The 25,933-nt window shown below is 41.3% G+C and overlaps 1 protein-coding gene across 1 annotated transcript in view; it reads right to left on the bottom strand.

Moving 5' to 3' along the window:
* Positions 1–18,546: 18,546 nt before the first annotated feature.
* Positions 18,547–25,933, bottom strand: part of NUF2 (NUF2, NDC80 kinetochore complex component) — a 15,162-nt gene continuing 7,775 nt past the window's right edge. Inside the window, exons 8-13 of the mRNA XM_009273285.1 lie at positions 24,790–24,852; positions 23,884–24,021; positions 22,814–22,954; positions 21,829–22,004; positions 19,864–19,999; positions 18,547–18,841 (exon numbers count right to left, since the gene is read on the bottom strand). Coding sequence (XP_009271560.1) covers positions 18,692–18,841; positions 19,864–19,999; positions 21,829–22,004; positions 22,814–22,954; positions 23,884–24,021; positions 24,790–24,852 — 804 coding nt within the window. The 3' untranslated portion in view covers positions 18,547–18,691. The remainder of the gene's footprint in view (positions 18,842–19,863; positions 20,000–21,828; positions 22,005–22,813; positions 22,955–23,883; positions 24,022–24,789; positions 24,853–25,933) is intronic.

Here is a 25,933-nt window from a genome sequence, read left to right as displayed (position 1 = left end):
AGAGCTGCAATACCATGACGCAGCACTCCAATACCACATACAGCAAGTCAGTCTGCTGTCCAGCCCACAGAACCATTCCCAATATACCAAGGCTAAAAGACCTGTCTCACCTCCTCAAGACAGGGCATCGTCAGTCCTCTCTGCACCTCTGTCCTCCACTGGTCTTAACTCACATTTTCACATCACAAGTTATGGGATGTCTAAGATTCTTCTGATAACCCACAAAACATCAAGCCAGATCACAACTCTCAGCTACTAGAGTTCCCCACTCACAGCAGCTGAGAGGGGAGAATCCCACAGGAAATCCCACCTATGACATGCCAGGGGTCCAGCACCAAGATCTGCAGCTAGGCTGCAGAAACCAGTGACGCAGTTCTCTAGCAACTCACATAAAAGACACGTGGTCCTTAGGAACCTGGCATGCTGCAGAATACCTTCCCTGTGTGTCCTGCATGGGAATGATCCACAGGAAACTGGGACTCAAGCACAATGGGGTTTCTTGCCTCCTCCACGAGGATCAGCAGGCTAAGTGGTTTTCTCTTGCTGGGAACTGAAGGATGCATGGGCCCATGGTAGCACTTCCCTGGTGCCAGCTGTGCCTCTCCACCCCAGCATACCCACACAAAGCAATAGATCCACTCCAGCCACTCCTACCACTTCAAACACTGCCATGCCCAGTGCCAAGGAAGAAAAAGGACTGCTCCAAAAAGCCCCAAGCATTTGAAGATCTGTTTTGGGCTAAACTAAGACAGCAAATTGAGAATCTCAGACCTCGCAAGCTCCAGAGATATTTTAAAGCTCCCCAAAATATTAGTAAGCTAAATAGCCTAACACTATTAGACCAAACAGCTTTTAGGACTGCATGTAACCTCTTCATGGGAAGGCTCCACTCTGCTCCTCCTTTTTCTCCATGCACACTCACACAACTGCACTGTTAAGTCATTGTGACAATTCTTAGAAAAAGCAGCAAAGAAAATGAAGGTCAGTTTAAAATACCTGCTCAGCTATAGATAAAAATAAAGCTAAATTAACCATTTTGAGTAAGACAGAAGATCTATTAAGCAACTTTAAAATTCCTGCAGCCAAGAGCATCCAAAAGTTGGACAGAAGTTGGCAGAAAACACAAAGAAGTTTCCAGGCATACAGGTCTCTGCAGCTCCTGAGGACTGTATGTGCTTTCCCCGCATATAGTTAAAAAAAATTGACACACATTGCCTTACCTATACAAAACAAAAGTCTATATACAGTGTTTCTAGGAAGTAGTCATATGAACTTCAACAACTACATTTAGGAAAGTTTGTGCCATACTTTTACACCTTTGTATGGCTTAATTACTGCTCTGTTTATATTCACAATATTATTTCAGTTGTGTTCACAGGACTATACCTGCATCTACACCACACTCATAGAGAGCTCCAAACAAAGGTCCAGGGACCAAACAAGGGCAGAGATCTGCAACAAATGAAGTTGCAGTTCAGCCAAAAATACTTATGCACAGACTTCCACATATGTTTATGTATGTTACCACCTAAAGATCTTACATAAACCAAATCCTTACAGGTAGATACATTAGCAAAAATGAGGATGTTAACCCTTCTTTCCTGGTTTGTTTAAGAGATGGTTTGTCAGGTTTGCTATTGTATTCCTAGATAAAACATTTCCAACAGCAGACCATACAAACAGCATGCAGCATCACGAAGTACCTCTGTGCTCAGCAAAAACATCTCAGCTACAGTCTCTGCAATTGCTTCTTGGGTAAAACCTGCACATCATCAGCCAGTCAATCCTTCTGCTTGCCTCTGACCCCAAACACTAGTGACATGACCCTGGTGGGTGCCCGCCCTCTAAGGCAATGGACAGCCTCCAGGTGGTAACAACCCAGACTTGGACTCCCACCAAGGGCCTAGAAGCAAAAGGCTCAGTATCCCTTTAGTCTGTCAGAGCTCCACAGCCAAGGTAACATGTTCTGCTTCACTAAAACCAAGAGCTTCCTGAGGTAGTCGCGCCCTTGTCTCAACAGCCCTCACAATCTCTAATGGGAACAAGTTTAGGTGCCTTAGCATCCATTCAATTTTCAGCACTTAGACTTCATAAGTCTTCCCATTTTGTCACTCTTAATATTTATAAGACATCTAGCAAATGATTGATTTTCCTTCGGACCCCTTGTCATTCACAGTTGCTTATCTCCTGCATGTAGGGGGCAATCAACAGATTTATAGCAGCCCATAAAAGTTGTTACCAAAAGTACAGTTTCTTTTTGTATGTGATAATTTCTAATAACTCTTATGCATGATAGCAATTACTGACAAAAGTCAGCCTCTGTTAATAGAGTTTATCTCAGTTCATCATATATCCTTTGTCAGTGGAAGCATTTTGACAAGCCTGGGGTTAATTAAAACCAAGACGACAATAAAATACACCTAATCAAACATTACAGGTACAGAAATCAATTAGCAGATTTATGGCACTTTGGAGCCCTCTATAACGTGCAAAATTCAAAGAAACTGTCAGTTCCATCCCCCCAAGACTGTGTAATTGAATTTCTAATTGAAACAATTTTTCAATAGGTAACACAATCCACAAAGTTTGATTTGCATTAAAGTGGCATCTGCAGAGGACAGAGAAATCTAAAAAAAATAAAGAAATCCCATGCTGCTCCCATTATTACCAGCAATAATTATTTGCATATTTAAAATTTTGCAAAAGCCCTTTAGAATCAATGGAGTGGCCAATTCTTTGCCAAGACAGCTCTAGACACTAAGATTCCTGTAGAAAGAGTTCATTTGGGTCAAAAGGGAAAAAAATAAAAAAGAAAATTCAAGGTGGGCAGAAATAAGAAATAAGGTGGGCAGAAAACTGGCTGGACCTGGTGATCGGCAAACAAAGTCCAACTGATGGCCCGTTACCGGTGGCACCCCTAAGGGATGGACACTGGGACCAATATTGTTTAATGGCCTTATTAACAACCTATATGATGGGACAGAGGAGTCTCAGCAGGTAGGCGGACAACACCAAAACAGTGAGGGCAGGTCCGTATGCTGGACGACAGGGTTGCTTTTCAGAGAGTCCAGCAGGTTGACAGGAACCTCATGACATTCAGAGGCAAATACCTTCACTGAGCTGTTTTGTTTTCTACCTGTCTTTCAGTACAAAGCTTCACGCAAGCCATGCAGCTATTGCCAGTTTGGACATAATAGCCATACAGATCTCCATAGAAGCATAAAGTAATTCAGGTTGGAAGGGACCTTAAGATCACCCAGCTCCAAACTAGATCTTGTTCTAAGACGACAAGAATAACAAAATGGATTTTAAAAGGCCACAGTATAAAACCCCTGAGCCTATTGTTAGACAGTGTTTATCTCTGAAATGCAGTGAGACAGAGCACATATGTGCACGACTACATAGTCTAATTACATACAGTACTGTTCAGTATATATTATCTATATTTTACATTGGTTCATTTCTTCTGCTGCTCATAAGATATAGCTAGGAGCTCTCTCAGTAATTTACTTGGAGATGGCAAAGACTAGGAATGAAAAGTCAGAAGAAATGAAGATACAAGGCCAACATAAGGCTTTCCAGTACTTGCATGTTTCTGTGTAGTGAGCCAGATTATTTTAACTTCCGATTTTAGCACTCAGATACCTAGAATCTTATATAAACAAAAGTATCATCATTAAAAATGAAATATTAACTCTTCATTTAATATTTGTTAAAATAATCACTAAAATTTTAATTACAGAATCATAGAATCATTGAGGTTGGAAGAGACCTCTAAGATCATCGAGTCCAACTGTCAACCCAACACCACCATGCCCACTAAACCATGTCCCTAAGCGCCTCATCTACACGACTTTTAAATACTTCCAGGGATGGGGACTCAACCACTTCCCTGGGCAGCCTGTTCCAATGTTTCACCACTCTTTCAGTAAAGAAATTTTTCCTCACGTCCAATCTAAACCTCCCCTGGCGCAACTTGAGGCCATTTCCTCTCGTCCTATCGCTAGTTACTTGGGAGAAGAGACCAACACCCACCTCACTACAACCTCCTTTCAGGTAGTTATAGAGCACAATAAGGTCTCCCCTCAGCCTCCTTTTCTCCAGGCTAAACAACCCCACTTCCCTCAGCCGCTCCTCACAAGACTTGTTCTCCAGACCCCTCACCAGCCTCGTTGCCCTTCTCTGGACACGCTCCAGCACCTCAATGTCCTTCTTGTAGTGAGGGGCCCAAAACTGAACACAGTATTCGAGGTGCGGCCTCACCAGTGCCGAGTACAGGGGCACGATCACTTCCCTACTCCTGCTGGCCACACTATTTCTGATACAGGCCAGGATGCCATTGGCCTTCTTGGCCACCTGGGCACACTGCCGGCTCATGTTCAGCCGGCTGTCGACCAGCACCCCCAGGTCCTTTTCCGACAGGCAGCTTTCCAGCCACTCTTCCCCAAGCCTGTAGCGCTGCATGGGGTTGTTGTGGCCGAAGTGCAGGACCCAGCACATCGTATAACATTGTAATGTTATACAATGAAACAAAAAACCCATGAAAACTGTTTTTATTCAAATACCACTCTGATGCTAGCAAGTCCAAACTCCATCTAGCTGGGTCCTTCTTCACGAGAACCAGGAAGAGAACCTGAGCAGAAATAAAAGTAGAATATGTCAGGCTTTTAAAAAAATTCTGGGCAAAACATAAGAGCAAAGAGTAAGGAATGAAGCAAGAGCAAAATGGGGCTTTCTAGTGATTTTTCTCCTATTTTAAATGAAACCATGAACAAATGGACAAGGTCCTCAAATTCCACCCAGTTTTCCAGAGAGGAAATAGTCCTGACTGCACACCTCCCTGGTCCACACACCTTTCTTATGTCAGGTTAACTCCCCGTTTGTTTTACTAATATCTCAGCAGCATCTCATCTGGAAGAAAAGCACATGCAGAGAGCACATCTACAGTAGCTTCACAAAGCTTCACTAAACCTTATCTGAGAGTGGAAAGGCACTCCCAGGCAGCCATCTCTGTAGGATCAATCAACAAGTGAGGCACAGGGGCAGGGATCTTCTCGCAGAACAGCCACCTGTAATAGAGATCTACTTTACAGAAGGAGAGATTCCCTGTATTACCAAAAGACAGCTTTTCATCTGGATATCACTCAGTGTGAAATTAAATCCTGGCACATTTGGGAAATGGTCCATGGAGAGGTGATTAATTCTATTAGACGATCTGGAGGGAACTCACTCTTATTTCCTTTGTTAAGGAACAGAAAAGGAGTCCAGAATTCAGATTGTACCAGAGTTTCTTCTGGAGCTAATCCTTGAAACTATCACTTTCTTTGACAGGGTTACTATTACATGTCTGTGCTTGTAAGAAGTGCGCTTTAAACTCTGCATTTCCTACCATTTTGGAAGTTTGAGGGCTTTGCTTTGGCTCTCCCTGCCATCCTATAGTGGCTCCATGTAGATGTACCTGCAGCTCGACATTTCCTGGTACTGCAGCATTCACCTCCCTTATTTCAATTTGCAACTTACATTGCCCCTCCTTAAAAGCTTTCTGGTGGTCCCAGTATGCCCTTCATAAGGGAACCAATCTGAGATGTCAGTGAAGCATCACCTTGCCATCATCAACTGTAGGAAAGGAGCTGTTTTCTGTTTTGGTTGGGTTTTTTATGTTTGTTTGTGGTTGTTTTGTTTGTTGTTGTTTTTTTAATTTCCCTTCCTCATCTTTCATTCCCTTCCACTATGAGCATATCTTTTTGCTTACTCTGTTCCTTGTATGTTTAAGTGTACTGCTTGTTCCAAAAGTAATGGAGGATTTCTGGCATTGGAGAAGTGAAACCTTTCCCTTAGTCATCACTAGAAGCAGTTTTCGGTACCAGCCCCCACTGGAATTTGCTAGCAAAGTAGAATGAAACAGGTAGCAGGGAACAGGAGATAAGTGAAGATGAGGGAAGAGGTATGAAACTCTCTACCACACAGGCTGTAGGAACACAGGGCAACCGCGGGGTAGGAGAAAGCTCAGTTTTGCTGAGTTAAGAATAGAAGCAGGTGGAGTTGAGGGAACCAAAGGACACAGTCTAGTGGGTCCAAGGTTTTTTTCTGGAAGGCTGACATGTGAGCATTGAGCATTGTAGCTTATGGTTAAGGTTTTCCTGGTATCACCTCAATTGTCCCTTGCTGTAAATGAAGTTTGGTCTTCTTCTGTAACACTTGTCATTACTTACCCCACAGGTCACGATTTCCCAGCTTTTTCTCGTTTTTGGCTTTTGAAATGCAACATGCAAAGCTAGATACATTCTGCCAGCCTAGACTTCACCAAGCAACACAGTAGTCCTATCTCTCCCCCTACCCCATAACTTGCACCTGACACTCCTATTAATACTTCCAGGAATAAGATTTCTTTTTAAAGGAGCATCACTAACTCCCTTAGCTGCGATTCATTATGAACCCAAATCCTTTCCTGCAGTACTGCTGGCCTAGGCAGTTGTTTCTCATTTTTTTAATCAGATGTTTCCTCCCTAAAGGTGATGTTTGTCATGAATTTCATCTTATTGATTTCAAACCATTCTTTCAATTTGTCTAGATCATTTTGAACTCAAAGCCTGCTCTACAGACTGCTTGTAAACTCACCCTCAATGGCATCCTCCTCAGGCATTGTAAGATATCCTTTCCTGTACGAGCCAGGGTATTCATGGAGAACTGTACCACCCAGTGTAGAGAGCTTGCAGGACTAGAAAAATCACTCTCACAGTAAGCCAAGGTCAATTGTTCTTTGAGAAAGGTTCTTCCAATCAGTGTGATCCCACTTTCTAAGCAAATTCAGTCCGTGCTGCTTTTTACAGTGGTGTCCTCAAGGATACCACCACCAACTGCAGTCAACAGGCATTGCACCAACTACCCCATCACCCACCCAGCAGCTATCCAGCCCAGAAGGAAGATTCCCCTTGGATGATCCACACTCAAAGGAAACAAACTCAGAGTGCTTTCTTACCCCATGCAAGTCATTGTAGCTTAATCCTTTCCTACCTGGCAGTTCAAAGCCTCCAAAACCCACTCTGAATCCCAATGGCATAGACCTTTCCACACCCAAAGCACCACATACCAACCAGACTAAACTCTGCTTTTTTTATTTCAATAACCATCTGATGGCAGTGCGAGAGTGCCAACACAGCAAACACTGACCAGCTGACACATCTCTACTGATACAGGGCAGGACAGCTCAGACAGAGCTAACACGTGCTCTGCAATATGTTCACTGCTGTTTTAAAACAGGAGATTACACCAATGTCCCATTCAGAAGATGCGAGACTGTGTTGGCACATGGTCACAATGTGTTGTTACATGATAATTTTCCCCTCAGCCCAAATATCACTAGCTAGCGTTCTAGCCAGCCACTGCAAGGTAATCCCAGGAAGAAAGAAAATCCAAAATTCTTTCACTATTAAGCCTGTGTACAAAGACAATTTTTTTTTTCCTGGCATTTCAGCTTTTTGCCTGGCTGCAAGGAGACAAGGGTTTAAGAGGAATACATAAAAAATGCCGTCTTAACACTAGCTGCAAATTCACCTGTCTCCTCAATGCGGATACATTTTCCTTCAAAAGTTTGCATCCTTTGACATCTTTGCAGTCCCTCCATGTTCCTGCTGCTGTTTCTCAGCAATAGATAAGAAAACTTCAAAACCTTGCTCTGCACTAGCAATAATGAGATTCAAAAGAAAAGATTTTTTCCAATCTTTCTACATAAAAAAAGGCCTGAATCAGAGCCCAGCAGTGCACAAATATTACTCATGTCATTGACACTAAGAAAAGGGGAGCTGTGAATAAAAAATGTTAAAAATGAACACAAGGAGCATTGTTTGCATATCAGAAAAATTAATCTACATAGAGAAGTGTAAGAGCCTGCAATTCAGAAAGCAAAGAATTAGGACAGCCCAGCTGAGAATAATTTTCTAGCCAGTTAATTTAATTGCATAAATCATTCCTTTGTTAGCAATAAAGAGATATAATTAAAATGAGATTGCTTCTCATTTCTATTCTCTGGAAACTAAAGGAATTGATTTTGGAGAAAGCATTCTTCCAAATACCAGATCGGCAAATTACATTTACCTTTTTAGAAAGGCTAAATTATTTTGCGCTAATATCATGGAGGGTTTAATTAATTATAGATCTGCCATATGATCTTAAAGAAATAATTTACTTAATGCCCACAGAACAGAAGTTTGTAAGTGCGTGTATCCCTCTGATAGATGGTGTGCAGATTTTTACAAACAGGTCAGAAGTTGAACAGGTGGCTGTCAGGAGAAATATGAAGAAATATTACAAATTATTAAAGATGGGGGATGGTTTGTTAAGAAATATTAAAGTACTGCTTCCTATTTATCGGCACATACCTGGATTACTGTTTTGAACCCCTCTGAACTGATTTTCTTCTAAATATTGTAATGATGGTTGTTTGCTATCCACAAGTCTTCAGGGCTCAATAAGCATTAACAGGTTAATAACAGAACAACAATCAGCAAAAAAATGTGAAGCCCACCTATTAAAACAGAATATTGCTTTTGCTGAATATTGCAAGGGTTGGCCACAGTCAGGCACTTAACAATGCTGTAACACAATACATCTAAATACAGAAGTCCTATGGCCATGCCTCTGTCATACCGTACATCATATTTTGTAGGCTCTACTTTCCCCTCACAAAGAATCACAGACCTAGGGAGACCACACAGGGTATTGAATTCCCTATTCCACACTTATGGCCAGCCAGGCAACAGGTCTCAAACAGAAGAGACCAAAAATAGCTTATGCTACATGCATACCACACACCACAGCACTTCGCCCAAAGTCTTAAGTCTAAGACCTGCAGTAAAAACAAAGGCCATAACATGAGACAAAGCAGCACCAACACTCCAGCTTTCACCAAAACAAATACAGAAAAGATAAGTAGAAGCGTTCCTAGAAATGGATAAGAGCCTTCCCAAATCTTCATACACCCGCAGCTCATGTGCCCTGCTAGAAAGGGGTAAAACAGTGTCTGTCATTGTCATCTGATGGGAACTCTGAAATTTAGTGATCCATTTAGCACTGAGTTTGCAAGCAGGATGCACCAGCTGATCACCCAAAATAACGTCACACTAATGGGGAAATACCAAAGGTCTATACTAACACCCTGTCTGTATCATGCCCAATTCCTGTGGCTTCTGGGGAAGAAGAAAACCTTAGAAGCTTAGTTAATGGATAAAGTTGGCAGGGTGGAAAGGGACATTTTTCTATATGCAAGAGATGACCAGGAGAAATCCTCCATCACAGAACTCATGGCATGAACAGCAACACAAGTTCCTTCTAAACATCTCGTCGCCAGACTGAGTTTCCTTCTAGAGGAGTCTCCTCTTCAGCTGTAAAATTCATTCCATGGTCTTATCCAAGTGCCTTCACTAGGCAGATTGCAAGCTAGTTTCCAAATTTCATTCCTTTGAAGGTTAAGAACTCTTCTACCCCAAATGCAGTTATAAAGGGGTGTGTGTGTGTGTGTGTATATATTAAAAAATATACATAGAGCATCATTTGGGGAACCTGTCTTCTCTCACCATGCTCTTGTAACTAGTTACCATGCAGGAGACCTCAGATACAATGGTGAGATGGTGGGGAGGAAAAAAAGAAAAGCCAACCAAACTTTTAAACTTCTATTAACAGCCAAACAGGCTAAAAAGCAGAAGGAATGCAAGGAAGAGCTAAATGACCTGAACAGTTAAATCAGCTGCACTTGGCTTCTGCTGAAGCAGCTCCAGGCACTCTCCGGGGCCAGGCAAGCATCACAGTCTCATGAATACTTTGAGCGAGTTACAAACACCACGCTGTCAGAGAGGTGCAAGTCAGGCAGAGGTCTTTCATATCAACTCTGGGCTTCTCTCTACAAGAAGAGAACAACAGACACTCCTTTCTACATTTCTGAGACCACTAGTAATTTCACGGACTTTTGTCTTGCTGCCCACTCTCTCAATTGTCCTTTTTAATCTGGTAAAAACTGCCACCCTTCCACCTCCCTCCACAAGAGGCTTCCCCTGCCATCAAGGATTCCCAAATCTGATGCGCTTCAAACAAAGGACGGACTGCTAGGTACAAATTTAAGTCAGGCTACTTTGATGAACTCTCCAAACATCCACAGGAAGTTTTCTACAGATCTCAGACAGGTACTAAGCTGCATCATTTCCAAGAAGGACACATCCTTATGCAGTAAACTCTGCACGCTATGGAATATCTCAGCAACGTACCTGCCTGGCAACTCTGTTCTCAGTACCAGCTTAGCCCATCCTCTCTGGGATCTGCAGGAAACAGAAGCTTCCCAGGATCAGCGCAGACAGTAAGTCATTCCTACACACAGCCCATCACACACGCACTGCCTCTGCCTCATAAGCTCTTCCTTTTCTATGTGCTTTGGAACAGGGGGAACAGAACAGGAACTGCCTCGTCCCAGGTACATCATTCCCCGTGCAGACCACCATTGCATATTGACAGTACACTCATCACTAGAGAGGATGCTGTGAGGATGGCAGGTAAGCTGAGAAAGTAGAGGGCTTTGCATGGAAGAGTTAAATAGCAGATAGATTAGATCTCATCACTTGATATTTCCAGGAAAGTATTGCGTTGCTACGGAAACCGCAACATAACCTGGGTTTTCCCCTCCTTTTGTTTGTTCATTTTCTACAAACACTGGCCTCTCCTAGTCCCCTCCAGTGGGGCTTGCAGCTCACAAACCAATTTTTTTTTTTCCCTAATGGCCAATTCTCTTTGCGAGTATATTTTTCAGTACATTGCCTTTCACAATATCACTGCCGCAACCTCCAAACTCTTCTTTTGCAAGTACCACCATATAATTTGGTACCCATTAGGAAACTCAGCTCCTAGGCATGTTGCTCTCTTTCTGCTTGGGGGAAAAAGGGAGAAAAGCCTTGAGGTAATAGAACTGAGCCTTCTTGGCCTTCATTCAGGGAGAAACCTCATCTACAACCTCCCTTCTCCCAGAGTCAGCAACGTGCACCTCTAGTGATTGTGTTTCAGTGCTTGTAAGGACCTGTCTCACTCTAGTCATTGCAGGTATTTACTCCCAAATTGCAACAGCTCTGCCTGTGAACTTTCCACGTAGAAAGTGAGATCAAACCCAAAAAGCAACCTAAAACCCCTAGAAATGGACTTTGTATTTGCAGTAGGGTCAGCCAGCCACATCAAAGCAAGGAACATAGCAAGAAACAAAGCAAGGTCCTGTGGATTCTTCCGTGTTAGATAGCCCAGGCCTCATCAGTGACTTAACACATACAACTTGAGGATGCCAGATGAGAATTTAGCAGTACTACTACAAACTGGCAAAGAATCACGTACAGGCAGTGACACTGGCAACACCCTGGAAAGGTCATTTCACCCTACCTGTCACACTGTCTTTTAGATTGTCAGCACTGTAGGGCAAAGACTATCAGTGACTGTTATACAATACATAGCACACCAAGAGCCAAACCTGATTCTGGCCCCTCAGTACTACAAAAACAAAAAAGTGACACAAGGTGATAAAGAACGAGAGGAACAAACCCGACCCAATCCCCATCAAGTCATGCACACACAAAAAATAAAAGCTTGGTCTCTACCTTACAAGACATCAGTGCAGTTTTTAAGAACTGCTACTGGGTTTTGCCACTCTGGAGTCACCCTACTGTTATCAAGCAATAGGCTGCAGAACAGCAAGAGAGCACCCAAACCTTTTGGGGTTGAAGAAACAGAAGTGTATTGCAGCAGTACTGATACATACCTACCATTTATTTTCTTACATCCACTGGCATCAAGAAAGTCCACCATAATCAATATTCTGCAAGCATTTTCATAGAAGTGTTAGCACTAAAAATACCACATTTAGAAGGTCTCAAGAAACAGAGCGTTCCCTTTTTAGCTTTGGAAAATGAGGCATTTTGAGCTGAATATCCAAATTCTCTTTGCCTGCAAAGTTTTCCTTGTTTTTATTCCCAGGTATCTCTAGCCATTTATTTTACTCTACTGCAGTAAGAAGGATTACCCTTAACAAGTCTGATGGAAACGTCAAGAGAGTCTTTCCAAAAGGAAAATGTCCCTCCAGATACAAGACTTCAATGCACTGGAGCATTTATCTGCCAGATTCCACTTGTTTGTTCTGCACCTCACCACCTCATAATTTACACACACACACACACTTCACCTCAACATCAAAACACAGTTCCATGTATATGAGCCTTTCACTCTCACTCCTGGAGTAATCACCTGCACAAACTACAGGGACATGACTACCAAGTGCAGGCTCTATTATCTCCTTTCTCCAGACTAGCTCTTACTTCAGCAGCATAGTGTCATATCCTTAGATGGAAACATCTGTCAGTAAGCTTTGGAGACTCAGCGCCAGCTAAAGGTGGCTTCAGTGCCTGAGCAAGCTTTACTGAAGGTAAAAGGGCACTTCAAAGCTGAATTATTATTACTGTATAATGCAACATGATTTCATGGGTACTGGCGACCTCAAACACACCCTTCATATCCTCCAGTCGGAAGACAACACCAAGAAGGACACAGTGGCTTTTTGCAATTGCTCGGATGGTCCTCACGCAACACTGACCTTCAGCTGTCTGAAATCTTTATATAAAAAAAGTTTTAATTTTTAGTTTACTTGGTCCTGGCTAGTCCTAGAATATATGAGTGTCAAGCTGCAGAGTTCTTATTCCAGGGCCAGAGATTCAGCAAGTTTCCTTTGGCTTCCTCAGCAAAGCTGTGGCAGAAACAAAACATGAATTCACCACCACTATCTGTGCCAACAGCCCCACCAAGTGGCCAAAAACACCTACATCTCCTCTTCCAGCCCATCCTACAACCAAAGCAGAAACATCTCACGAAGAACTGTTGAAAAATACAAAAGTTGCTCACCTAACCCAGCCCTACTCACTTTGCCCAAAGTCTAACAGAAAGAGGGCTTCTGAGAAAGAGTTCTGAAGATCTTCTTTCCAGCAAGACTGTGGAGTAAAGGCAAAACGGGAGTGAAAAAGAGACTGCCTTCCTTCCTTCACAAGGAAAGGAGCAGCAAGACACACAAGCAGGGGAAGGGGTATCACAGCCTTTTAAAGTTTTGTTCATGTTCACATATTGTGCCAAGCCATAATCTAAGTTGCCCACTTATTGCCCATCTTAGCCATTACTACTTTTACTACTTGCAAAGATACCAAAGTTTGTTCCAATTTTTTTTGAAGAATTTAAACCAAGCCCTGTCTTCCCTCTGAAACAGATGCTCGTGGGGAGGAGACGCTTACCTTCCTTTTTAATAGTTTATGGCGCAGGATCTGTGCGAAGGAAGGATACTCACAAATAACAGGAAGTTCAAGCTGTGCTGTCCATACATATATTCTGGATGTTCATATGTCTGAGCTTGTAAGAGGAGGTCTTTTCATCTCTGTAATGTGAGTACAGCACTCTCCCAGCAGTACAGCAGCTGCATACGACAACTCTGCCGATAAGCTCCATGCCCTCTCCTTACCCACTTCCCCCCATACACACTTTTTTAAAAATTCTAATCTAAAACTGTTCAGATCTGAGGAAGGAGGTTTGGGGACAGGCTATGGAGAAGCTGATGGATGACCCAGCTTAAAGTTCCTGCTCCTGGAAAGTGACCTTCTCAGTGGTAACTTATATTCACACTGACCTTCTAGGTGATCTAAGCTACTGCCTGATCTATGCAGGGTCCCTAAAGAAAAGCTCTAGTAAGACCCAGACCATGCTAAATCAGAGCACAAAGCAAGTGCCTGGGCTCTGCTCTAGATCAGTCTGAATTGGCATCAAAGTTACCTGGTTACTCAAGCATATAAGCAGAGGTATAGAGCCAAGTTTACAAGATGTTTATACAAAGATGGAATAGACATTAGATCTTCCGCATAGGTTAGCATGCTCAGATCAGGGCTACATCCTGCCCTGGTTTCCCAAAGATCACCAGAAGCAGTACACATATGGCCTTCCACATATGGAAGACACTCACATGTGGCCCAACAAAAGGATTATGAACAAGTCACATACTAAACAAGCCCATCTTAGCGTAAAAGATCTGACAATTGTTAGCATCAGAGGGGAAGTGGCTACTGCTTAAAAGGACATTCTGGATCATTATATAGCTACAATAGTTTACTATACAGAAGGAATAGGCAGCATATAATCTACATATGACTGTAAGGGAGCTTAAGTTTCTTCTGAAGAGAAAAGGCCTGGCATCTTCAGGTTGACCCTATGAGTAGCCGAAGCAAAAGATAAGCATTTGTAACTGGATCTAGATGACACCTAAACAAAGAAAAGGTCTTGCAGATACTAGATTAGCTACAGAAATTCAGAACCAGGACTTGTCAGTATGCACTAGATGTTTAGAATACAGATACAGTGTAAAGCCACATTAATAGCATTAATGAATTACTGGGCCTTGTATGTTACTGATGCTGCTTTGCATCATCCAAATACTCTCGTTGATCTACCCAAGAACAGGTGCTAGCACCACAGCAGGATGAAGTCTAAGGTCAAAAGTGGAAGTACAGCCAGTGGTAAGCATGAAGGCTGATATGGAGGTTTCCCAGACGGAGCAAATAACCGAGATCAACTCACGAGACCACTGGAAAGATTCCTGCTTCCCTTCGAGCTTTTAGCTTAAAAATCTAGCAGACACAGCTATAAGAAAAATGAAGCATTTTTCAATTCAGCAATACACAAGATAAGCAATGTGTGTGTTGGGGAATGCGCTAATATTAGCGTTTTCTTTTTTTCAAGAAAAGTTTGTAGGGAGCAACAGGCTTTTATGGCCAAAGGAAAACAAGGTATTTTTTCCTCATGTTAAGAGTTGTGCTAGAAGGAAGAAGTGGGGAGAGAAGTATAGCAACAGTAAAATAAAATAAGCAGCATCAATACCATAAGAGAATTAGGGACTTTGCTGAAACAGCTACAACAAGCTATTCCTGCCCAGGTGGGCAACCAAAATTCCTTGATGCCATATGCACTCAAAGGGGAGACACCATACATAGATTACTAGACTAACACATTCATATGGAACACTCATCTCAGTAGAAATTACATGTTTGCTTACAGGATTGGGAGCTAAGAATATTTTTCATATTACACTTTAAACCTAATCTCTAGCTGCAAATATACTCATGCATGCAGTCTGTATTTCTCTACTGCTAAAGATTTTACCCCAAAATAATCCATGTGTTGGATATAAGATGTAGTCATGATCACCACTGCTATCAACGTAAGCTTTTTGTGGGTTTTGTTTGTTTTAAAAAACTCCTCAAAAATATCATTTGACCCAGATACTACAGGCAGTATACACACAGCTAGGCTAGAAACCAGATCAGGGTATTGCACTCAGCCTTAAAGAGCAAAAAGACCCCACAGTACAACCAACCAACAGTTGCACTAGCAAGCTGAAGGGGCAGCACAGAAAAGACAAGACTGGAATTCTCTAAGGCAATACCAAAGCTAAACTGAAACACACACATTAGATCAGAGCCCTCCTCAACACCATCTTGGAATGCTTTTCCCCTAGTCCTAAGAAAGCTCTCATTAACCACATAAGCAAATATTGGTGGGAAACTAACAAGAGCTATCAAGGAATCTGAGATTCATGTACATTCAATATAAGTGAGATACTAATACTGGGAGGATCACTTATGCCTGTCTAAGGGAAGAACATACAGAGCTGAGCATAACCTTTTCAAAAGTCTGTAACAAGGCTGCTATTTTCAAGGACCAGCTCCTTCATTGCTTACAGAATATTGTTAGCAGCTAAACACATTTGAAACAAGCGAGACCAGAAAGCCTTGCAGCCCAAGCAGTACAATGCAAATTTGCTACAAGCTTTGTGCAGTATATGAAATACTTAAGTACATGCAAAAAAAAGAAATCAAACACATTTAAGCAGTGTTACGCCAAGCTGTATAGCATCTACTGACATTCAGTTATTTTCACAGGTAGGCCACAGGGAAGGCTGTGAAGGTGTCATTCCACTAAGTCTAGCCTGGCTATTCTCTTGTATCAGCTTCATGATAGATGTCCATCTGTATTTCCCTTATTCCACACCAATGTCTCAAAATAAAGGAGTTCTGCAGATTTCTTTGATTCAGGCCTTCGCAAAGGGCTCTAGGCATTTAGACAGAAGTACTAACAAAAAAAAAAAAAAAAAAGAAATTTTGAATAACACTGCCCTCTTGAGGGAAATCAAGCTGTATCGCCTTAGCAAAGCCATCCTCCCTTCGCTGCTCTTCAGGTCACACTAAAATTCCCCCCCACTGCCTTGCCATATGGTTCAATATGAGTAGAAGTTTTTGAAAAGCAGTAGACTCTCACCTAGGAATCAATTATCTCTAGATAAAATATAGTTTTGGTTATGTTTTATTTATAGCTATTTTAGGTACAAACAAACAGGCCACTCTGAAGGCACAAGAGCCTATTGGAAATACATAAACCTGTCCCTGGAAATCGGAAGTTTTGTTTCTTCATGAATTGCAGCCTTTTATTTTACCCAACATCTAGTGTTGCAAAACCCGAGAGCAGAAACCAGAATCTAGCATTTTCTTTGTCCTGCAAATTCCTAATCACTGGGCTATGCAAGCATGATCTCTCTAGCCTAAGAATCTTGATCTTTATATGCAGTTTCCTGAAGGACAGTAAGCTTATCCCATCAAAATCATCTGCTGGCTAGAGTAATCCCTTGCCATATCTATTTGAAGCTTTTGGGAATCTCTTTCAAGAGCTGCTGTAACATCCAGTCTGTGGAGCACAACTTCCAACCAGTCTTTATGAGAAAGCAGATACTACTGCTATGTTTATAGACTACCAAGTCACATGAGTTTACTTTGAGAATTTTGGGGTGTAGCTTTTTTTTTTGGTGATGCTATAAATATTCAGAGAAGTTAAAAGAAGGAACATGTGGCTTCCAGTATCTTGTCAAGCTGGGATATAGGCTAGACTGACATGAGAAGCAGGGATATCTCAAGAACGCTTAAGGAAAACTCTACACAAGCCTTGCCGTCTGTCTTCAAGAATTTCATAGTATTGTCAGTCTGGAAAAACCTAAAAATTATCACACAGTTTTGCACAGACATCAAGTTCATTAGCAAGTACTGCCAATGAGAAGAAACATCTTCCCGTAGATAGTATCTGTGTCACACTAAAACCCATGTTATGGCAAAGGGAGTGGAGTACACCTGCACATGAAGAACATAATGCTTTAACACACAGCACAAAAGGAGAGATTCATTAAAAAAAACTCACTTTCAAAGCACAATATCCAAAACATCAGTAATTATTCCATGCGTGGCCTAGTGCATGAAATCCATAAAGAATGGATTTTTTCTGTGCCTTGCACGTACTTAACATCTTTAGCTCTTGGAAAAAAATCAGCTACCTTAGCAGTCAGACTTTCACCAGTCTCTAGACGAGATGCTACTGCACAGCATCACAGGACTGTTAGGATGAAGAGTACACTCACTTAAAAACACAAAGTTGTTACACACACACCTATCACACAGACTATATTTGGTGGAAGTGGGAAAACTGTATAAGAAGCTTTGTACTAGGTTAAGATTTGCAGATTAACACAGACTTTCACTGAAACATCTCACATGCTACAACGTAAGAAAAACCTCAAAGCAAAACATTAGAAGGGTCTGATCAGTAAGAGCTTTAGAAGCAATGATCACCTGCTGTTCCTAACTGACTTGCTAGCACCTCTAGCTAATAAGAGAAGTTGAAGAGTTAAACAAAACTAGAAAGATATTATCTATACAGGCTTGAATCCTCCTTCCCTTCATTATAAAAAAAACTTTTAGTAGTACACATTCCTACAAATGTACAAACCAAGATTTTTAAATTGGAATGTTATGCCAAGTCAGTTGGGATAGCGGGGAGGGAAAGACATAAGAGAAATAGGGTTAAATATCCTTATATCAACTACTTTAAAAATTAACATTTTATTTCTGGAAATAATTAAAAACACTGTGGCAAACTGAGTGCCATCACAAGTTAAGGTACAAAATACCCAACTATGTAATTTTTTTAATAGGACTAAGCACCCAAACACAGACTTTCTAGTAAACACAGATGAGGGTTCAATACCCCACAGAGCAGAAACAATAAGTTCAAGCATCTAGAAGTACTGTACTGTTAACTAAAATGATACTCTCGAGTGTTTACCAATATTTGTGATGAGAGTAAGTTGGCATTTACATGGATGCTACTGCTCCATCAGGATTTAATCTTAGTTGAATAATGGTAGTGGAATATCACCTATTACTGACTTATCTTCAACAGTGTGTCCATTCAGGCCAGACCAAAGCGCCAGATCTTCCCAGATCAAAGTTTGCAGAACAGTTTCTACAAAAAGCAGGATTCTGTCTAAGTGTCAAGCAATTTGGCATTAGCAAGACTTGCATTATTACCATTAAAATCAGATACTGACTGAAACAATACAAACAGGCTAAACCGAGTGTTTTCTTGTCCACATTAGCAAGCTCACGACATCAGGATCTGTCTAGAAAGCTAAATGTGTTCTGACATGGTTTTTGAGAAAGCTGCCTTTTGCCTGTAATAATTATCCATCCCATGCAAAGCACAAGCTCTTGAATTCAGATATGAGGATAAACATAATGAAAATGGAATACAAGTGAAGACAGGTCTAAGAACTACTTCCAGGAGTCTGAACTCTAAGCAGCCCCTTCTTCAGTTCAGCAATTTTATCTTCTCTTGAGGCTGCGTAACTCTTTGCTGTCTTAATGAGAGAGTCATGACGCTTCTCCAACCCAGCCTTCAGATTTAGGTATATTTCCTAGAAAGAGGAGATAAAGGGGGTGGGGGTGGGAAAAAATCCATCAGCAAAGTTAACATTTGTGCTTTCTAAGGATTTAAACGAGAGTGGTCTGGTGGTCTCAAGTGATTTCAAAAGGTACCTCATCCCAGGCTTAAGAAGCAGCCTTCACAGAACACAGGAAAGTTACAAAACATCAGAAGAATAAGAGCAGCCACAAGCAAAACCTCAATATTATGATTCTGTTGTAACTCTAGTGGTCACAATACTAATATGGTCAAACAACCAGCACTAGTCCAGTATTCACACTACTACTGCCCCATTCTGTGTTAACCTGTGTCACCAAGGTCTCTGCCACTGTGACTGCTACCATTATCCTCCCAGCACGGACAGTACTTCAGTAATGAACAGATAGGATAAGACCCTACAGGCAGGCTGTGATCCCCTACTCCCAACCCATCAGGATTTCTGCCTCTTTCCAAAGCTGAGCTGGACAATCGTCTTCCTGAAACCCTAGGAAGAAAGGGTTTGTGACATGGCAGGTGATCCTGCATTTGAGGGAGACTGTTGAGAGGATTACAGTACTGCCCATTACTACAACACAGAGATAAAGCCTCACAGGTCAGCTCCCAAGGGCCAAACAAAAAAAAAGAAAAAAGTCTGACTGCTTAGAGCTGGAAGTACCATGATACAAAAGTGTGCATCATGGAACTAGCATAGTATCGGCTACAGGCACAGATGGGAAGACAAGTTTAATTTCACCTCCCAAAATACTGGGCAACCACACCATTCCAGAATCTTCTCTGCAAAACCCACTTCTCCTGTGGGCCATCTGCAGCCTGCAGAGACGAGCACAAGCCCTAGCAACCCAGTGGAACCACAAGCAGGAAGTGCTGTCCCTCCCACTATCCATCCAAACCACCACCTGCACAGCCTACTCGTTTTTAGGGCCAATAAGTGTTCCTTTTAATCTACACAGCCCAAGTTAAAAATCAGTTTTGAGAATACCAAACAGGATTCCTTTAGGGAAAAAAACCCCTCACCTTGGCTTTCGTGTCTTCTTTTTCAGCATTCTCATTCAGCTGCTGAATTTTGAACCTTGTCTGTTGGATTTCCTTGTGAATGGCCGTCACTTTATCATACACAGCACCCCTCTTCTCCTGAACTCTGTTACAATATCTAAAGGTGGGAGAAAAAGTTAGTACTGAGCCATTTGACTAATTCCAGATTAAACTTAACCCCACCACAAGCAAAGCTTGCATTTTATGAGCATGAAACTAACAGCTTCTAGAAGCAGTGCTATATAGAATTTACTTGCTTGGAAATTTGTCCAATTCTTAAATTAGAACAACTTAGGTACAAGAAGTGAAATTCAAAGTGGACTTAGAGGAATATGTTGAAGATCCTCAGTTGCTGCCAACCAAGGCAACTCAAGTGACTCCAGTGGAACCAACCCAACAGACAGCTGGACACTGCATCTTCCTGCCTTTGAGTAATGCAGTACAGGTGTCAGTGGAGAGCCCTGCCTAAAGGCCAGCCACTGGCCCAGGTTAAAAGCAATATAGCTGCACTTGATGTTTCAGCATAATTGAAAGTCACACATTTTCCTTAGCCTTAGATACGCTCCCACCAAGTTAAAGCTCTAATCCCATACATCTACATAGGTTATCTGCAACTTCCAGTCCATCACTTCACTGCATCCCAAACAGTATTTCCCCAGTTTGCAGGTAAATCCAGATAGCTCCAGCTGTGAGCTGCCGTGTAATCAGCAAAGGGTTACTGTGGGAACAGGAGATCTACCCTAATTTCAAGTGCAAAACACACCTACCAGTTTATACTAAGCATTTATACAATAATTACAGCTGGAACTGTAGCAGCTGCTTTCTCTAAAGAATGGCTGAAATCACTCATACTTAGCAAGAGCCTACTTACATCTTCCTACCTCAAGGGAAGAGTCAGGACATTCTCTTATTCACCAGCAAAAACTCTTGTTTTCAAACCAAGGTTACCTCCCTTCCCCTCTTGCTTATCAAAGCATCTAATTTTATCAATCGAGGGAAATATCTAACACATTAAAAACATAAATCAGCAGCAATTTTTAACATAAAGGAGCATTAGTTTATATTATTTTCATTCTTTATTTGGAAGGAAAAATAGCTTTTAGTTAATCTCCTTTAGCTGGTATAATACACTAAATGAGGAGCAAAGGAAGCCTGGGAATCTTGCTGCCATTCTACACACCACACAAGCCTTTCAGCATGACTAAGTCTTAGTTGGCTCTCAGCTATGTAGAAAAAGCTCTCTTCCATCATAGTTAATCTACCCAGCCAGTAATTTTCCATATTCTTTTTCCTATGCATATACAAAAGTGTTATATAATAAGCTTTCTCTATAAGAGTTCAGCACTTCTAATCTGGCAGTGAAGCCACAACCTTACAACGCTGCAGTTTGCTGCTGCAGAAGTGACTGCTGTGCTGTAAACACTGCCTTGCAACTTGCCTTTAGTGTACGGTAGGAAGGAAGATGGGCTAAGAAGCTTTGATCAAATTACACTTTTCCTTTTGTTTTAGAAGCATCATGTCAGGATAATACTCCTCTGAGATACGAGCCCCATTTCCCCATGGGTCTTGAACATCTTTGATAATGAGCAAAAGTGGCAAGGGAAATTATGAAAAATTCATGAAAGGCAAATGGGGCTTTGTTGAAGTCTGATAAGTTGGAAAATTATCCCAATGTGACATTCTCTTTAAGAAGATAAAAGAATCAAGAATAAGCATTATAAATTAAATTAGTGCTCCAATAAAAGAATTGCTGTCAAGTCACATTGCAATTATTGATTTGAGACCCCAAGTCCCTGCCTGCAGCATTACTGGTCTTCATACCAAGCTATCCCACATCGCTCATTTTCTTCTTACTGCTAAGCTACGTGTTTGTACCAGACGCGAACTTTGGTAGCATATAACGAAGACATAAAGTAGCATCAGGCAGAAACGTCAACTCATCCATACTCAAATACAGCGTGCTTATATTGCTCAACATCTTCACGCTTCTTTTTTATCCTTATTTCAGCTGTAGACAGCTTCTCATGTTTTGCAGTGACCAGTCTCTTTAAGGACATTTCATCTGTCTTCCCCTTTTTCAGCTCTATCTGAGCACTCTCAAGCTGGTCCTCTAGATTTCTGACCTAGAGTACATAAGATGTATTGAAATAAATTAAATGGGGGAAAAATAATCGAAACAGCATACCCTGTTAGTTTACTAAGATTAGAACTAGCTTCCTGCTTTTGAAGATCTGATTGCTAACTAATTCTCCCAGTTAAACCCCAGTTCCCGAGTCTTTGTCCGATTTCAAATACATCCAAATGGACAAGATCCCATCACCTAGAATGATTTTCAGAAGTTACTATGAGTTCAGCTATAGTTCTTAGCCAAGGGTAATTTGAATATACGCTGTACAAATACCCCAAAAGACTGCATATCATTTTTCAAATGCTCCTAACAATTGCATTCTCCCAAAACTGAGTAGCAAATAGCAAGGTACTGTATTGTGACAAACAGTTCATCAGGGAAAGGCTGGCTTAGTAATATTAATAAAGTTAAAGGCACTTAAGACATGACTCTTCTTGAAGTAGTAATTTTTTTGTTCTTAGTTTCTGCTCTCTAGGCAGAAGAAACTGGATCTCACTTTTCTTCTTCCATCGTTTCCTACCAACAACCCCAAGATAGTTCAAACTATTTTAGGTCAGGTTTCTATGGCAACAAAGGCTTTGACTATTAAAAGTGGTCAATAGTACATTAGCTAGCAGCATGCAGCAAAGCAGCAGCTATGTTTTACTGATGTTTTTAAGAATGAGATTTTGAAGTTATCCAAATTCTTTCTTTTTGGGGAAGAGGAGATATGGGAACTTTTAAAATACAGACATTTACTGATGATCACCTATCTTGCTTAGACATTAAATTCTCCTTAACCAGATATAATTGGATAATACAAACCTCTGATAATACACTGGCCAGTCTCTCCACATTTGCTCCCTGTCTTTCCATCTTCTTTTGATATAACTGCACCTCCAGTTGGCATGACGGCAGAACCTCAACTAGGTCTCTATAACCTTCATATTTCTCAATAACTTCTTGCTTTAAAGAGAAAAGACTATTAATAAAACAGCTTTGGAGTTCAGCAGTTATTTTGTATAGTATTAATGCATATTGACTTTTGTACCCATTCCCTCGTTGTTTAACATACACTGGAATTAATATTTAGTAGTTACTGAAATGAGATCTTCAGTTTGTAAAAGAAGCATTTATTTGGAAAGCACAGGAAAAGTGACATGCAAGTGTTTCACACTGAACTAACTAGCTTGTTATAAGAGCTTTCAGGACAGAAAAAAGCTGTAAAGTGAAGAAATTCTATACTGGTAAAACAGGAGTTACATAAAGCATCATAAAAACAGATGTCTGGAATTACAGCAATAAAGTTTACACCTTTGGAACAAAAATACCTAGGAAGACAAAGTTATGCAAGCTTCACTGATGTATGAGCGATCATGAACTACAAAGACTGGACATTACTATAAAAAAAGAAGAACAAAAAGCTAGGAAGGGAACTCAGTGTTCAGCATACCAGTGGAGACAGCCATCGATTCCAGAAACAGTGAATGATAACAGAGACACTATGAAGCATGTGTTCTAAATCCAAGGACATTTGTGAGCTGCCAAAATATTGTCATCTCTTGAGAGCAAACAGCCAGACAGATATAGTATAGATTCAAGAGTTCTACACCTGGTTTCACAAATAAACAATTACTCATTGAGGACAAAGCAGCAGTGACTGCAATCCCACTTAAAAAAAAACATGCCAACATAGACAAAAAACCCAAACACAGCCCCACAACCAACCTTCAGTTTTCTCTGAAGTTGTGATTTCATTTCAGACTAACCACTGTTCTGTTGGTTTTTGACTAGAAGTATAAGTCATTCAAGAAGCAGTTCTAGATGATGACAGTTCAGTAAAACGTGCTTTTTCTAATAGAAAACCTCCTTGTGTGGACAGAGGAAAACCTCACCTTGGATTTCTTGAGTTTCTTAACAGTCTCCTTCATCAGTTCTTTGTAATTTTTCAGTTCCTCTGGACTCTCCACAATTTTTGATTTCAGCTGCTCTTGTTCTTCTTTCAAAGTAGCCATTGTCACTTTAAGCTCATTCTAGTTAACAACACAAACACACTTTCAATATTAGCAATTAGGTGAAGAAAGAGGAATCATGAGGCATGGTTTGCCAGGATCTTCTGGCTAGACAGGTTCTTTTCTCTGTTGTCATTCCTCAATAGGAAGTTTGTTTTAAAAATAAATTCCTCTAAACAGCATTAACATTCCCAGTCAAAGCAGTGAACAGTCCATTTTGCTCCCTGAACACGTGTAGAGGGGTGCAATACTAAGTCACAAGAACAGCATTTAACTAGTACTCCACAAAAAGCCTGCCAGCTAATACATATTACTAGCAGCTCTCTCCTTCAGAACCCCTCGCCTAGGGCAACCAAGGCAGTCACTGCAGGGTTTCAGAGCTAGCTGTATCAACCTGGTAGAAGAGCAGCAAGCTTCCTGTGCAACCTCTCAAAAAACTCCTGTTTTGTCCCCACCAGGTCAGTGGCTGCCTCATTAGCCATTCTATGCACTTAAGGTAAGCCCATAGCTTCTCAAAAGTCCAGATTTCTTGCCCTTTAACAGATCAGCTTCCTGAACACAGAGGTTTACATTGCAGAGATGTGTATTTAAAGTTAACAACAAAACAAGCTACTGCAGGAAAGCTTCCATGGGGGGAAAAAATGAAGTCAAATCAGTTTTTTTAAAAAGCTAATAATCACCACCTGAACACTACCTAGCTCCAAGAATAATTAGATCCTAGAAAGAGATATGATCCTAGTTGATCTGAGATGCAAGCTACAGCCTACATCTACACAAAGGTGTACTTACCAGTTTTCGGGTACTCTCTGCAATATCTGACTTCTTTTGCGAAATCACTTCTTGCAAAGCTGTCTAAAAAAAGCAATGAACTTTAAATAAGCATCTCTACAACTGCTACTTCCTTTACCCTTCTATCATAGATCTGTCTACAAGAGAAATCCCATTTATGGTTTCTTTGAAGTGCCATAACTAGCAGACAAAATTACAGTCTATAAGAGTTAAAAGACTGAGAAGGAGAACATTGTCACAAAAGCCACTGGGAGCACTAGGGATACAGCCAGCAGTAGGTAACTGGGAACAGGGATAAGAGATGGACTACCTCTATTCTTATTGACTCTGGCAGCGTTATACACACACAACCTTCTTTGCCAGAGGCACCGTTCTTGAGAAAAAACTAAGTTAGTTTTTTCTAACTAGGTCCCCGATAATATAGAAGTCAAGCACGTGATTAATAATATTAATAGTAGAGACATGACTTAACATAAAAAACCTAACCACAGATTTTTTTTTTCTTTTTTCTCCCCAAAGCAGCTGAAAAGGTTACCTATGAGACCTTAGAGACAAGTTGCCATTGCTGGAAAGTTACCCCTGCAATCAACACCCACTCCCTTGGGTGACCCTTCTTAGGCCTCATTTCCTGCCATGGCTCGCCTCCAGTTCCAATTCTTTGAATTTAGGTGGAAAACAAAGGGAAACATACACATCACACTTCTGAACAATAACACAGGTATCTCCCAAGTCATTGCAGTAATGCATTTCAAAAAGAAAGAGCCAAATACACTTTTGTATTCCCCAAGTCTGATTTCAAGTACGTTTCACATTCCTTACAGTGAAATGAAGAGTTGGTGCTAGGGGTGTCCTGGTTTTGGCTGGGATAGAGTTAATTTACTTCCTAGCAGCTGGTACAGTGCTGTGTTTTGGATTTAGGATGAGAATAGTGTTGATGACACACTGATGTTTTAGTTGTTGCTGAGCAGTGCTTACACTAGTCAAGGATTTTTCAGCTTCCCATGCTCTACCGACTGAGAAGGCTGGAGGTGCACAAGGAGCTGGGAGGGGGCACAGCCAGGACAGCTGACCCAAACTGGCCAAAGGGACATTCCATACCATGTGACATCATGCTCAGTACATAAACTGGGGGAAAGCTGGCCGG

Source organism: Aptenodytes forsteri, unplaced genomic scaffold (genome assembly GCF_000699145.1).
Source record: "Aptenodytes forsteri isolate BGI_AS27 unplaced genomic scaffold, ASM69914v1 Scaffold95, whole genome shotgun sequence".
NCBI classification, from domain to species: domain Eukaryota; kingdom Metazoa; phylum Chordata; class Aves; order Sphenisciformes; family Spheniscidae; genus Aptenodytes; species Aptenodytes forsteri.
Note: the sequence above shows the minus strand (reverse complement) of the source record. Positions and strands in the feature narration are given on the sequence as shown.